Source organism: Megalobrama amblycephala, linkage group LG23 (assembly GCF_018812025.1).
Source record: "Megalobrama amblycephala isolate DHTTF-2021 linkage group LG23, ASM1881202v1, whole genome shotgun sequence".
NCBI lineage: Eukaryota > Metazoa > Chordata > Actinopteri > Cypriniformes > Xenocyprididae > Megalobrama > Megalobrama amblycephala.
Genome location: NC_063066.1, coordinates 3,382,704 through 3,399,144, shown reverse-complemented (window position 1 = coordinate 3,399,144; position 16,441 = coordinate 3,382,704). Strand labels below are relative to the sequence as shown.

The window sequence follows — 16,441 nt, the reverse complement described above, 5'->3', positions numbered from 1 at the left end:
ACTCTCTCTTAACTATTTGAAAAATTCATGTTTTGTTCATACGCGTGTCCCGAAACATCAGGTCATTCGGTGCAACCGCTATAAAACATGGAAAATGTTGTAATATTTTAAAAGCTTGTACTAAATATTAAATGTTTGATTGTCCTTTTGCTAGCTAGCTAGCTAGATATTAGCCTGTTAGCATTGTTTGAAAATATCGTCATTTGGTATAACCAAAAGTGTCATTCGGTAAAACCGAAATTTTTTGGTGACAAATTTTGTCCATCTTGTAAAAAATGACAAAATCAGTGTTGATTGATTATAAAAACCACATAATCTCATTGTTAACACTTAATAAAACTTAATTATTCATTATATCTCCATTATGTTTTTGCAATTTTAAAAACCTTATTCGTCATTGACTTGCATAAAACCCTTCTATAATGAGCAGGTTTTTAATTTTTGTATTGAAATTCATTTTTATATTTCATATTCTGTCCATCAATCAAAGTTAAGTTCTCAAAATAACATGCAAAAACATGTAGAAAATAAAACAGGAAATCATGTCACAAAAATGACCCCGCAGACCCTCATGACAGTGTCAAGATCAATAAATTTCTTAAAATATCAGTTAATTCGATTTAGTTCAATGTGTAAAATGTCATGTGGTGCGACTCCTCAAACTGTATAATATTTATGATTTAATAATTCACAATATTTGAAAAGTAAATAAAAAATTTTCACAAAAAACATTTAAAAGTGTAAAGAAAATATGTTATTACTTTTTACATGGCGGTTACACCACATGTCATTTTTTTTCAAGAGACATTAAATTGGAACTAAATTCGAAGAAAATTATATAAATGTTTTTCAAAACCATATAAAAATACAAAGAGAACGTTTATGAAAGGCAAAGCTTGTTCTGATGGGCACGTGAAGACCAAACAGCCCTATTGATCGGTGAGGCTGACATCAATTCCCATCTACATCTCTCTTATTTTCTTACTGCCCTTGAGGGTCAACAACCTTCTGTGATGAGAGGCCCTTCTAGAAGATGAACAAATACAACAGCAGCCGAGACAGAAAATAAATGTCTCCTAAATGGGACTATTGTTTCAAACATTATAACAATGTCTGCAAAGGACAGTGAGTGTGGCCCAAGGCTTTCAAAACACGTTCCACTGAGGTCAGAGTGTGATGTTTTCTCAAGTCAGGCACTTCAACAACAGTGAAAGCAGGAAGAAGCAATATCACAGGAACTCAACACCACCCCCTAAGCACTAAAAACCAATGATTAACTAAGAGAATTGAGAATGACAAATAAATGCGCTTAATAATAATTTAAACACATTACTTGGGAATAGAGTTGTGGTATAACGGTACTGGGAAAATACTGGTATATATTTTATTTCAATCGGTACGATATCATGATTTTGCGGTACTTGATATGCTGCTGCTGCTCCGAAGTTCACCGGTAGGTGGCAGTGTGCTATCCTATTGTTTGCAAAGTTTAACCCTCAGGGGTCTGAGGATTTTTGGGGCCCTGGAGAAGTTTTGACATGCCCTGACATTTGTGCTTTTTTCAGTTGTTCATAAACATATTAATGGAAAAAGTGTCATTACACTGTATTCAGCACAAACTAGGCTACAATAATATGTGAGGAACATGTATGTACATGTTTGTGTTTTTGAAGGAATAACGTTTATGCGTGGTTATTGAAAAAACAAAAAACTTAAGTCACTGAAATAAGGCCAAAAAAAGTATATTAAATCTGTGTTCATAAGACTTCTTGGTATTGGAGGTTGTAGACTAGAGTTTTTGCTTCAGAATGAAGTAAAAATTATCCTTCCTACTCCTTCATATAAAACAATAGAGAGATTTAAATTTTCTAAGACACTTTTGGTCAAGAAACACAGTATGCGAGGAGGCGGGAATCCTCATGTATAATGGGTGATTCTCACCTGAGAAGACAAAAGAATTGAATAATAATGACCTGAAATGACTTGCATATTAATGAGGCCTTTCAGTCAGGTAGGCTGTGAAAAAACCCTCTGTGATCATGCTAATAACACGATTAAAGTCCACTCAGGACAAAAAAAACATGATTTTTGTGATCTCATGCATGCACGTATTATTGCACATGATATGAAGAAAATTTTGTATAGGCCTATGTTAAATTACAGTACCAGTCAAAAGATTGAACACATTATAATGCCATTATAATGTTTTTAAAAGAAGTCTCAAGTCTCTAACCAAATAATGGTTTTCTATTTTAATATACTTTAAAATATAATGTATTTCTGTGATGCAAAGCGTCTGAACATTCCTACCTCTAGGGCATTTCATACAGGCTACTATATTTGTTATATTATAGAGCCTAAATGTTGATGTGCAGTTGACAAACTATACATCATTAAAAAGATCTAAGACTCAAGCTTCACATTTTGACTCTTAAAATCTTATATTGACCATAATTTCTTAATATGCTTAAAAGCATACACATTTGGAGAAATATTGATGGATTCTCATATGTTTATATCAATTTTCTATACAGAGATAATATTTATTATTCTATATTTATTGTCATTACTATGAGTGCTGGATACTGTGTTTTCATCATTCATACTTGCAGCCGGAGGGCGCTCTGCCCCTTTTGTCCACAAATGCCTCAGTAAAAGAAGAGGAATATCATGTGACAATCAAGGAACTAACAGAGGCAAGAGATCGCTAAATATGGCTATTCAAAACACTTTTGAAGACAATAAATACACGATTGAGATGATGAATGCATGTATTGCCTCTGAATTTGCGTCTGAATAGCGCTGGCTCCGTGGGCGTGGCCGCATTAGCAGATAATGAGCTGAATCACGGACTTCTGACATGGCTCTCTTTTCATACAGATTACATAAACACAGAAGGTTTGTTTTCGATTTGACTTACATGTTTTAAAACCTGACATTTCAACGTTTTGTTAGACATGAGTATGAATTTTTTGTGATTAGTATTCACTAAGTTACACTTCATTTTCTAAGAACTATCAGATTGGACTTCGTTCAGAGGGAGAGGAGAGATCACGCATCATGTTAGTTTTCTTTATTTTACAAAGAGCATTTTGTTTTTACTCTGAGTGTACACAAATGAAAGAAGATATTCCACAGATTAAAATGGTGTATAACTCTTAATTGTATGTGCAACATTGACGGAGTATTTTGAGTCTCTTTCACACTGATAAGAAAAAACCACGGTGGTATCGCCGGCGATACCTTCAGACCTCAGAGTGTTAACCATCGTAGAGGGGAAGTTTATCATTTGCATGTTTTAGATCCTGTCAGTTTAAACACTCAAGGGATTTTAAACCAATCGAGCCAAAACGAGCCCAAGAGGACGCGAAAGAGAACTAAATTTATTCTCGACACATACATGCAAAATTATGTTAAAATGCCTATCTCTGCAAGTACCCTCATAAACACAATCGGCTTTTAGCTTACATGAATGTAAGCAAATGAGAAAGAAATGGATGCATATAACTATAGTGTGCATTCGGTCTTAAAGTGACAGCAGCCTAATATTCCTGCTGCCGTCTGTGAGAAACATGAATATCTCAAATCAGAGAGATGTGTTATTACTTTACCAGGTGATCTGACTTAAAATTGTTGTCCACTGGATGTAAAACGGACTGAACATCTTACCAATTAAAGAGGACCTATTATGCCCCTTTCACAAGATGTAATATAAGTCTCTGGTGTCTCCAGAATGTGTCTGTGAAGTTTCAGCTCAAAATACCCCACAGATCATTTATTATAGCTTGTCAAATTTGCCCCATATTTAGGTGTGAGCAAAAACACACCATTTTTGTGTGTCCCCCTTTAAATGCAAATGAGCTGCTGCTCCCGCCCCCTTTCCAGAAGAGGGCGGAGCTTTAACAGCTCAACAACAACAAAGCTGGAGAATCTCACGCAGCCAAAATGAGGATTGTCAGTAACGGTGTTCAGCCTTACATTGTTCAAACCGGAGTCACCGTTTTTGCTTGCGAAAACAAAATGATGATGCCATGGGTGGAAACATGCAGATTAAGGGGCGGTAATATTATAATAAGATCCCCTTCCTACGTCACAAGGGGAGCAAAATCTGAGCGACTCATTTTTTCACATGCTTGCAGAGAAAGGCTTACCAAAACAAAGTTACTGGATTGTCCTTTTTCACGTTTTCTGGGTTGGTAGATGCACCGGAGACCCGATTATAGCACTTAAACACGGAAAAAGTCAGATTTTCATGATATATCCCACTTAAATTGAAGGATGGACACAAAATACATCTAGAGACCAGACTATTTGCACATTCAATCTGAGCACGAACAAGCTTCCAACTGCATAGCAATGCTCACAATAATAAAATAAAACAGCATGTTTTTTTATCCTTATCAGTAGCAGACACAACTGGAGACAAGTCCCACTTCAGCAGAGTCATGCTGTCCTTTAACAACATTTAAAAGATCAACAGTTTATATTATTCAGAATAGTGCACTTCTCAAACCACTGGAAGAAAACCTCTCATGGCACTGCTTTCATATGGATGAGATTAAGACTGAAATCCCTTGGCTCTGACACTCACTGGAGGTAATGGAAGTGACGCTGAAATCATCATGGGAGGAAAAAAAAAAAAATACTGCTTTAAAAAGAGGACAGGTCTGCGAGGGAAATACTCCTTAAAGTCTAGCAACCACATATGTTCAACGTGACCGCATGAAATGTGTCTGCAGTAAGGACCTCACCACATTATTCCACCCACTGATTGGATTTTTTGGTCTGCTTGGACAGTCATATTCCCAAACTAAGGCCAGAAACTCTCTCTACATGAGCATGCAAATGCAAATGCTTGGCCAACGCATTCATGAGTGAAATCTCATCGTACATACTAATGCGAGTTACAGCACAGAGTATATTTCATGCCAAAAACGTTGCTACAAAGGATGCTATGTCAGGATTTGGTTTGATACACGATACTAATCTCACGATACTTTGAACAAAGCCAAAATAGATTTAAAGTAGTGTTGTCAAAAATACCGACTTCGGTACTGAAAACGTAAAAAAAAAAAAGTGACGATATCAGCATTTCCTTGTAGCATTTTGAGCGCTGTTGAGTGGATTCTTAAACTCCTCTGATTGGCCATTGTGTTCACACGCTCAACAGATATTTCTGTGATTGGCTAGAATAAATTAATTTATTTTTAATTTATTAAAAATAATTATTAAACATGGAAGCTTAATTTTGAGACCTTCTGAGTATACGATATTTGATGCACCATTGCATCAAATAAATTGCATTGCGATTTTGTTTACGATTTTAAAATCAATTTTTTTATTCCAGAATCGATACTAATTCAAAATAAATTATTATTTCAACTCATAGTATATTTCTGTGACACAAAGTTCAAATTATCATACAAGTACTGGGATAAATGTTTATAATTCCTATATAATCACTGATGTCTAAGGTAGCGATCAGAATAGTTATCACCTTTCAAAAACGGTGCATCAAATAACGACTATATCGTTTACATTGTTGCCACTAGGTGGTGACAAATGACTGTTAAAAATGTGTTTGTCATTAAATCATTTATTCAGGAGAATGTAGTATTGTAATGCATTATGCTTCTGAAATTAAACACAGAAAGATGTGATGAATTGTTGTTGTAAAAATGACATCTTATACATCATATACAGTCTGTACAAGTGTATGATTCAACTTCTCCCGATGGTATAGTGTTAAAAAAAGAAAGCAAAATTGCAATACATTGCAATATCGAATCACAATATTTGTAGAATCGCAATAATTAAAAAAAAAAAAAAATGGCAATACATATCATATCGGCACCCTAGTATTGCAATAGTATCGAATCTGGTGTATCGTCCCAGTCCTATATTTGACGCTAAATTAAATTGCTCTAAAAATTGAATTTTGTGTGAACTATCCAGGATGCATATTGTTCCATTTTTGTTTAGCAATATATTGTGACACAATTGCAATTCATCACAACTTGTCATTTGAAACTATTTACATATTACTAAATTGCCACCATCCTCTTTTAGCCAGTAATAAAGAGCTGAAGTTTACTATTAACTGTATCTTAGAGCAGGAGATGAAGCTATTCAACCAGTAACAGAGAAAGATCACAAACCTCAGACTGACTTTCTGTCACGGCTGTGACTTGTAGGAAGAATGCTGTTTCACCGTTAATCTTCCATCAGAGTTACGACACGTCCCAGCACACCTGCATTCGTTGGCAGGCACCTGATTTTGCCAATATTTCTGAGACATCTTTTCAATATTTCCTCAAATTCTTGTTACGGATTTGCACTTTAATTGGCAGTGGCAAAGATAGACAAATGCAACAATAAAGAAACTTTAGGAGTGGAAGAAACTAGGCCAAATAAAAATGTGCAATATCTAGTTTTTCCTCTAAATGAAGGTGTAATATAAAACTCAACATTGCACGGATCAGTTGATTTGTTTAAGGAGTCTTGATTACACATGGACACAATGCATAATTTAATCAGATCGGCAGTAAAAAGCAGCATCTTCAACCATCTGGAACAAACTGTAATGTTTCAATGTTTTACATTGCAATTTGCAATCCCCACTTGAAAACACAAATGCACAATCTAAGTGTTTTTTGTTTGTTTGTTTGATTTTTTTGACTCAAAACAAACGCAACATCTGTGATGCCCGCTATTTGAAAAATATTATAATTAATAGCCCAGTAAGTAATTCCTTTCACCAATCAAAAAAGGTCAATCCAAGATCAAGGTAAAACAAACCCAGTAACAGCTGAATGTCTGTAGATTCATGGTGTTTAATGAGTCAGAGGGCCGGCCCAGTGTTTCCGCTGCAGTCTGCTCATAAATGTCTCATATTAGAGATATTTGCACAAGTGTCATCTCGGTAAAACCTCTGCTTTCATTAATATTCCCCGTCGCCTGACTGACATTTACACTGCAGCACTACAAAAGATCTTACATTGTCATTTTAATGTAAAATCTACTCTACAACATTTCAATATGTCAAAGGACACCTCTTCATTCTTGTCTTTAGCAGCACAACCAGTAACAGGGGAATCTCACAAAACCTGTCAAGAACATTTTCAGCTTAGCTTTTAGCCCAAAATTCTTTAAGAGCCATTATATAATTCACTCCACCGATTTTATTTATTTATTTACATAGATGTATTTTAGGGCTGCACGACATTTTGATTTTCTGCAATTGCGATACGAAAACACTTTAAACCAGATGACTTGAATAGCTCTATTTGGAAAGAATTAGTAATTCTAGAATGATTGGGGTGATTTTGTAGGGGAGTGAATCTGCAGAGCAAATAATAAAAAAATTACAAGCATAGATAAACACAATAAGCTTTTGTTTTGCTTTGCTTTTTTCAGGTAAGTCTAACAGTATTTAGATATGGAAACTGAATAATCAAATGTAAAACATAACTGCATATAGCCTTAACTGTATAAATTAAATGTAATTAATCTGTGTTAAAGCTTAATACAAAAGTGATTTCTTTGTATTTAGTTGTTTGATTAACATTAATGACACAGAATATAAGGCTACGGTCACTTTAAGACTGAATGCACGGATCCAATATAATGATATGCATCCATTTCCTTTCTCAATTGTTTGCATTCACAAAAGACATTAGCCTCTGTGTTAACGTGCATATTTGCAAAGACGAGCATTTTAAAGAGGACCTATAATGCCCCTTTTACAAGATGTAATATAAGTCTCTGGTGTCTCCAGAATGTGAAGTTTCAGCTCAAAATCCCCCACAGATCATTTATTATAGCTTGTCAAATTTGCCCCTATTTGGGTGTGAGCAAAAACACGCCGTTTTTGTGTGTGTCCCTTTAAATGCAAATGAGCTGCTGCTCCCGCCCCCTTTCCAGAAGAGGGCGGAGCTTTAACAGCTCAACAACAACAAAGCTGGAGAATCTCACGCAGCCAAAATGACGAAAGTGTTCAGCCTTACATTGTTCAAACCGGAGTCGACACTGATGGAGAGACTCAGGAAGAAGTTACAACTTTTAGACGTTTCTGAATGGTTAGTGGATAAATTTATGTAGTTGCTGTGGAGTTGATTCAACTCATCCACTAGCATGTGTCGTCATGTTCATCTTTTGTGTTGAATTGACCCTCGTTTGGCGTAAAATGACGGCATGTCAACAACACTCTACTACAACAACTCTTCCTCTTCTCTAAAGCAGCCCAACATGGCCCCGCCCCCTTTGTTGTGTGTTCTCGGGGGCGGGGTTTATGTAAATTAAGGTTTGTGATGTCACTAACCCAGGAAGAAGCTTGTTGTAGTCCCTACCAGCCGTTTGTTGTAGTAATTTAAAAGAAAATATCTCCCTTTGCATTGAACTTTGAGCGTCGTAACTTTGCAGATGTTGTATATATGATCAAATAGCAACATTACACACTAACTAAAGTTAAAAAAGTGAAATCAATCAACCACCCCTTTAACATAATTTTGTATGTCTCAACAAATTTCGCGTCTTCTTGCGCTGAATATTTAAACTGATGAAAACAAATGAATTTGTTGCATTTGACTGCATTTCTCTATGATCCTCACCAGTGCCGCTGTCAAAGAAACTGCCAAACTTCATCAATTAAGAGAAGTAAACCACTAAAAACTTACTTTTTTAAATGCCAGTTGCTTTTTTTGCATATGCTTTATTTCTGTTACTTAGCAGCAGATCACAGTTCACGTCTTCTCTCCATCTGACAATTATTTTGAGACTCTTCAAAGTTTTTTTAGGCATGTTAGCTCATTTCAGACTTGCTTTTCTTGAGTTTCTGTAACTACCTACGTTTGATAATTTTGTCTGAATTCTGTCTGTGATTTACTCTGGTAATAATACTTGATCTAAATGGTCATTCGTTTAAAAAAAAAAAAAAAAAAAAAAAAAAAAAAAACTTTTGGACACGTTTTGCTTGAAAAATCATTTTTCTTACAATAAATGCCACTTTCTTCAACATGGCTTAAAATGACTTTTTGGGGCCATTTACTTTTACTTATCTGAAATCAAATAATACTATTAGACTGAAACCATCTCTCCATTAATTATAAACCCAAATGATAATTTGTACAAATGGAAAATTATTTTTATTGTTTTGGAATCGAATGCATGCTTTCATGCTGCTATCAAAGCCCCGAAAAAATCTTGACAACTCATTAGTGATTCCATCCAGCAATCACGTCTATTCTGTCTTAAAATGTTAAAATTAAGCTGTCAAAATGGCTCCCTATGTAAAAGCTTCTTCAGTGAAATGAGCAACAGCAAATTCATACAATGAATTTGTCAGTGACAGAAGGCTTTTAGTATTAAGCGCACACACCTTCCACTCAATGACCAACCATGGTTCATTGATTATCTTATCAGAGGAATGTCAAAAGGGAAACGCTTGCTCATTTCTATTTTTGTGAGGAGAGAGAGAAGCGAGCTTTGTGAAAGTGTATTTCTGCTTGAAAGAATATTCAAATGACACCTGCTATCTCTCGCAATACAACATAAACCAACAAAACAAATCTAAAAGCCACGCAAGTGCTGATGGACGTTCTACCCTTGACTAACCAATGCATCCTTCATGCTCGAACCTTTGAGCTGTGTGAATGTCCTCCATTAAGAGACGAGCATGTGTGCATTTAGAAGGTTATGATGAGAAATGTTCTTTTCTTTCAATCCAGAGATTACTGGATCCTGCACACTTTTTTACTTTTGTTTCCTGTAAAGAAGTTGTTGCTCTGAATCATACATATTTGCCGTCTTTGAACGTAAACACTTATGAATAGTCCTTATAAAGCTGGAAAATGTGAAATAAATCCCTTTATGTGACTGGTATCCAAACCCTCTCACCATTAAACATCTCTTTGAATGCTGTAAGGCAGGATAAAACGATACACAAAGATATATTTAAAAGCCTGCAGTAATTTCCTCTTGAACAGCCGAAAATCAAACAAGCATAAGGAAATAAACACATTCACTGCTGATCCCCTATTTCCTTTAGTCAAAGACTAGGCAGGATCTAAGCCTGGATTTAATCTAAGTCCTCGCTGCACAGAGTAAGCAGCAGTGTTAAGAACAGCAAATTGAGGTCTACAAGAACAGACTACAGTGCAACACAAAACTGAGAGCCACAGACACACTGCTCGCTCTACACTTCAGCCGGAGGAATACAATGACTTCAACAACTGATAAACCTTAAATGAAGTGAAGCCTGAGCAGCTTAGTATTTGAGTGAAGAAGGGCACAAATCCATCTCAGACCAGGAACATTAAACTGAAACTTAAAGGATAAGAGGGGAATAAATATGCTGGGATAAAATATAAGTCATCTTAGAAACTTGGGATGAAGGAAGGAATAGTTCACCCAAATATGCAAAAAAAAAAAGCCATTCTTCTATGCAATAACAAGCTTTCAAGCTTCAAAAAGGATGCAGAAGTATCAAAAAGCGGTTGGATCATTCCGTGTCAAATCAACCAAATTTCGGAAAGTTTCCTTGGCTCAGATTTAGGATTTTGTTAATGGGTCATTGACAAATAAGCTTTTTAAAACATTATGAAGATGCAATTAATTAGAAGTTTTATTAAGTGTTAACAATGAGATTATGTGATTTTTATAATATATTACAACTGATTTTGTCATTTTTTTTACAAGATTTGTCACAAAAAATTCATTTGGTTTAACCAAAATTTCGGTTTTACCGAATGACACTTTTGGTTTTACCGAATGACGATATTTTCAAACAATGCTAACAGGCTGATATCTAGCAAAAGGACATTCAAACATTTTATATTTAGCACAAGTTTTTAAAACATTACAACATTTTCCATGTTTTATAGCGGTTGCACCGAATGACCTGATGTTTGCCTGATGACCAGCAAGTGAAAACATGAATTTTTCAAATAGTTAAGAGAGAGTTAGTTACTTTGCTTCATGAGCATGTGGTCCTTTGCAGGTGTCTGAATGATGTCACATCCTGTCACATAATATTGACCGCATGACTTGTTTCAAAATGGTCTCTTTATATCGGTTACTCCGAATGACATCAATGAAATTATTTTTCCATACATTCTTTCTCATAACAAAGCAACGACTTCTACACATAATTTTAATACCATTTTGCACTATGTTGATATATGATGTTATAAAAATCATGCAAGAATAAAAATATATACATTTATTACATTTTAAGATATTTTAATCACAAATGAAATTGGACAGTTAAACCGAATAACCTTTTGACACTTCAAAATCTTTAAAATACCTTTATATTCAATATAGGAGATCTAGTTGTACTACCTTACATACTTTGGATGTCATATCTTTGTTTTTTATTATTATTAAGGCCTTTGGACAAAAAAAAAAAAATTGACCCTAATATTTTTTCTGTAGAACGACAAACATAAATAGTGATGAAATCCACTATTTTGTAGAGGGGGTCAAAATGACCATTTTCACCTGAGATTTGGAGCCAAATTAGAGGGGTGTAAAAATGACTTTAGAAAGATGGCAGCATCATTATTTTATTTTTGCACAGAGATTGGTAGATCTATTAGTAAAATCTGTTGACTTTAGCAATCTTTGTTTCAATATATGCCAATGGTGGCAGTTCAAAAATGGAGAAAAAGCACTTCTTGTGTGTTTTTGCCTCAAGTTTGCATGCCTGTAACTCAAGAAATATTAAAGATATCTTAATATCCTTTTAGATTCTGATTCTTAACAAACTTTTCTTTTTGCATCTTCATTTGAAAGGCCCTCGATGGTTCATTCCCAGAGATATTGAGATCTTAATGCAGCTCCATGAGTAAATTGGTAAATTGTACACATTTTCAGTGGTCAAAAACAAAATGTGTATCACTTTGCATACAGCTGAAGCTTTTTTCTTTTAAAGAGGAATATCTGAAGAACAAATAATGTTGAAACTAGAAATGCATTGCATTTTTTTTCTATCAGCTCAGTTGCATAGATCATAAATATTCCTTTTCCAAAGTTTGCTTCAAACTAAAAACTTCAAACTAAAGGTCAGTGTTTATAAGAAATGATGGTTTTAGAAGACTCAGAATATAGTGCACAAGTTATATGGACCACATTCATGATACTTTTGTGATGCTTTTTCATCTTTTTTGAAACCTGAAATGGCAATACTTAACGTTTCAAAATTATAAAGTCTGCATTTTTGAGATATCTATACCTTTAAACAGATAAAAGAATGGCAGAAGTGCAAAATGTCCACTTGAATGCACTCCTTATTCGATATTTATAGTTTTGCACAACATTGGAATCACCTATCTGAGCATTTGTGAGTCTAAACAACCCAAACTTTGATAAGTTTACAAGTAAACGGCCGTCATCAGCGTATTGACAACAAGCCCTATATCTGTCATCCACTGATAGCAGCCAGCGGTTGTGCATATCTCTTGTGTTGCTAGGATACAAAGCTTTTCATGTGATTGGTGCAGTCCTGACACTCACACGCTTTGCGCCATTCCACATGGTCCGCACTCTAAAAATACTTAAAACCTACAATATAGAAGCAGAGCACAGAGAAAAACAAGACGGGGAGCGATTAAATCATTACTCTACCAAGAGCCCATTTCTACAAGCACACCTGGTGTGGATATTAAGATGGTCATAAAGCTTATTTAACAACAGTTTAAATGCATCACATCACTTTGCTCTAAACATCTTAATGTTTATCTGTCAGCAGTCATACAGCACAATTCAACTAATTATTTAGAATTACTTGCAGTAAGACTGAATCAAGTAAATTAGCCGAGGAAAATCTGACAAATGTGAAGCATTTTGACAATGAAAATGCAAACTTAATACTTTTCAGCTTAGCTTAACCCTTGTGCGGTCTTCGTTTGGGAAGTACACTCAGGGTCTTCGGGGTCTCCACAGACCCCAGACAACAAAAAGTAATTTTGTAACAAAATAATAGTTTTTTTTAAAACAAATGTAATTTTACTTAGTAATTTTATTAATGTTTTTACTCGACATTTGTGCAGTTTTTGGAGGATTTATCATATTTTTTAAAATAGGTTTTTATACAAAAACAGCTTTTTATGTAAAATTCACTTTATAAAAGACCCACATTTCTGACTTTCATTCATGGGGATAACATGGATAATTTTACATGGTTTAGTGTAAGATTTTTGACCATCTTTTGAAAAATGCATTTTAAAAGTAAAAAAATTATCACTTTTACCAGTAGATGGCTCCAGAGCTCCACTATTTGCTATTTGACTGACTGAAAGACATCTTTTCACAAGTTTTTTTTTTTTTTTTTTCAGTTGGATTCATATCTAAATATTATGAAATCACAATTATAACAATAAAAAATACTTTTTGTGATAAAAACAAAAATCACTTCTTCAATATTGTTTCATTATGGTGGGACCCCGCTTAGAAAATGTACAAAATTCATACTCAAAATCAACATTATTGAAAAACTTTTTTTTTTCAGTACAAAAAAAATGTTAAACTTTGACAAAAAAAAAGTATTTTTTTATTGTCATAACTGTGATTTCATAATATTTAGATATGTCCTTCGGATGAGACGTTAAACCGAGGTCCTGACTCTCTGTGGTCATTAAAAATCCCATGGCACTTCTCGTAAAGAGTAGGGGTGTAACCCCGGTGTCCTGGCCAAATTCCCTCCATAGGCCCTTACCAATCACGGCCTCCTAATAATCCCCATCCATTGAATTGGCTCTTTCACTCTCTCTCCTCTCCACCTACAGCTGGTGTGTGGTGAGCGCACTGGCGCCGTTGTACTGTGGCTGCCGTCGCATCATCCAAGTGGATGCTGCACACTGGTGGTGGATGAGGAGAGACCCCTGATATGATTGTAAAGCGCTTTGGGTGTACAGTAGCACATATGAAAGCGATATATAAATGCCTCATTCATTCATTCATGAATCCAACTGAAAAAAACTTGTGAAAAGATGTCTTTCAGTCAGTCAAATAGCAAATAGTGGAGCTCTGCAGCATCTACTGGTAAAAGTGATCTTTTTTTTTTTACTTTTAAAACTGATTTTCCAAAAGATGAGCAAAAATCTCACACTAAACCATGTCAAATTATCCATGCTAACCCCATGAATGAAAGTCAGAAATGTGGGTCTTTTATAAAGTGAATTTTACATAAAAAGCTGTTTTTGTATAAAAACCTATTTAAAAAAATATTTATTTATTTATTTATATAAATTTAAAAGATATGATAAATCCTCCAAAAACTGCACAAATATAAAGTAAAAACATTAATAAACAGAGTAAAATTACATTTGTTTTTTTAAAAACAATTATTTTGTTACAAAATTACATTTTGTTGCCTGGGGTCTCTGGAGACCCCAAAGACCCTGAGTGTGACTTTTTTTTTCTACACTAACATAAAAACATTTTTTATTTGTAGATCTAGAAAGTGTTAACAACTCTACAAAGTTTCATGACATTTGAAAAAAAATATATATTTTAGTAAACGTCGTTTGGGGTCTAAAAAGACCCTATAAGGGTTAAACTGATCTAAAATGTGTGGTAACATTAATGTAAACCTGGAAGGAATGAGAAATTTCTCCATTAAAGTTTTTTTTTTAAATACACTTTACAGTTTAAATAACTGAGAAGAGCGAAACCCATAATGTCATAGAAAGAAAAAATAGGAATTAATGATGCAAATGATATAGAAAAACAAGTTTAAACAATACATGTATTTTTTACCCATCTCATGCATGACATCATAAACGTTCCAATAATCACAGGTATCAATAATGATGTTTATGCATATGCATATGTGCCAGTTCAGTTAATAAAAGTCATATAACTGATTATTATACATTAATATAAGATTTGTGTGAATGAGAGAATACATTAAATATATATTTTTATGTCCCCATTTTCTCAAATAGCAAAAGAAAAACTCAACAACAGTGTTTTCACAACTTTCAAAAAGAGGAAAAAATAGAGAGAGATGGATAACGTCAGAAGAGAGAAATACGGTATGTCAACTTTAATGTCAATCACACAACACCCTCACAGCCGCCTTAACTAGTTTTTTTTTTTTTTTGTACTTTGATGAAAATGTAATACAATACTAAGTATAGTGTTATAGATGTATAAACATTTTAAAAAAAAATGAAAATATAAAAAACTTCGCAAGATGTACGATTCTGATGACCGTTAAAACGCGTCATCACGCGTCATCACAGTCCGTGAAAAGGGTCAATTATTATTTTTAATATTTAAAAAACAATATATCAATTGTTATTAATAATATTCAATAACTCAAAAAGTGTTTTAATAATATATATATATATATATATATATATATATATATATATATATATATATATATATATGTATGTATGTATCCGTCTATATCTGTGTGTTGTTGATATGTAACATGAAGCTTTTGCTAATCGGTTCTCAAATCATCACGAGTCAAATCTCGCTTACTGAACGAATCAATCATGAGCGAGTCGTTTTGATTTAAAAGATCCGACTCAAATGAATCGCTACATGTTTGCTAGTGACGCAACAGCCGGCAGCATTATCATTCATAATATTCTAATTACTATAATTATTGTTACTTCTCCTTTACGAGTAACAGTAGCGATTAACACAAAGTTAGTATTGTTTGTAATATAACGATTAAACTCCTCAAAAACATTAAGACGCTGTCCAAATTACCTACATAAAAAGTCAAACACACAGTGTGTATCTTATTTAGACTCTACACCCTACATTCGCATTAAACATGACAGCACGAGACATATTAAAAGTGTTTTAAAGCGCAGTGCGGCGCGTGGACTGATGCGCGCGCTCGTAATAACATGCCAAAGCATAAACTTGCAGTTCAGTCCTGCATTCGTGTTGCAATCACATCCATATAAGTTTGCACACGCGCTCACCTCAGATCAGGAGCGAGGAAGTGTCCAGCGCCACCTCCGCCAACATGAACACTGTCCAGAGCTGCTTGTCTGGAGAACTGTGCTGGTTTGTGTCGGTAAACGGTGGCGGTCCGGTGCATGCAGCACTGCTGAATGTGTGCTGGATATGTGCGGGGCTCCAGTCGGTGACTAGAAGAGCCAGTGAGCAGCATCGGTGCTGTCAGACTCTGAGCGAGGTAAACACTAGGCATTGTGGGAATCTGGAGGAGCAACGGGGCAGAACACAGCGACATCTACAGGCCGCAGTGGTGTTAATAAAAAGTTTTTATTCGGACATGTTATTATAGTAATAATGTCATGGTATTCTATAAAATACTGTAATACCAGCATTTTAAGGTGTTTTAATGTTTTTCTTTATTGAGCTGCATTTGTTTGATCAAAAACACAGAAAAATGTAATATTATGAAATATTATTACCATTTAAAATAACTCTTTTCTATGTAAATATATGTTAA

General features: G+C 34.6%; 1 protein-coding gene across 8 annotated transcripts in view; it reads right to left on the bottom strand.

Moving 5' to 3' along the window:
- Positions 1-16,192, bottom strand: part of enox2 (ecto-NOX disulfide-thiol exchanger 2) — a 287,212-nt gene extending 271,020 nt beyond the window's left edge. For 3 of the 8 annotated variants that reach the window (XM_048175874.1, XM_048175873.1, XM_048175875.1), the window contains exon 1: positions 15,948-16,192. In XM_048175874.1, coding sequence (XP_048031831.1) covers positions 15,948-16,177 — 230 coding nt within the window. In that variant the 5' untranslated portion in view covers positions 16,178-16,192. The remainder of the gene's footprint in view (positions 1-15,947) is intronic. The other 5 variants (XM_048175880.1, XM_048175883.1, XM_048175879.1 and 2 more) reach the window with 3 other exon arrangements.
- Between the last annotated feature and the right edge of the window lie 249 nt (positions 16,193-16,441).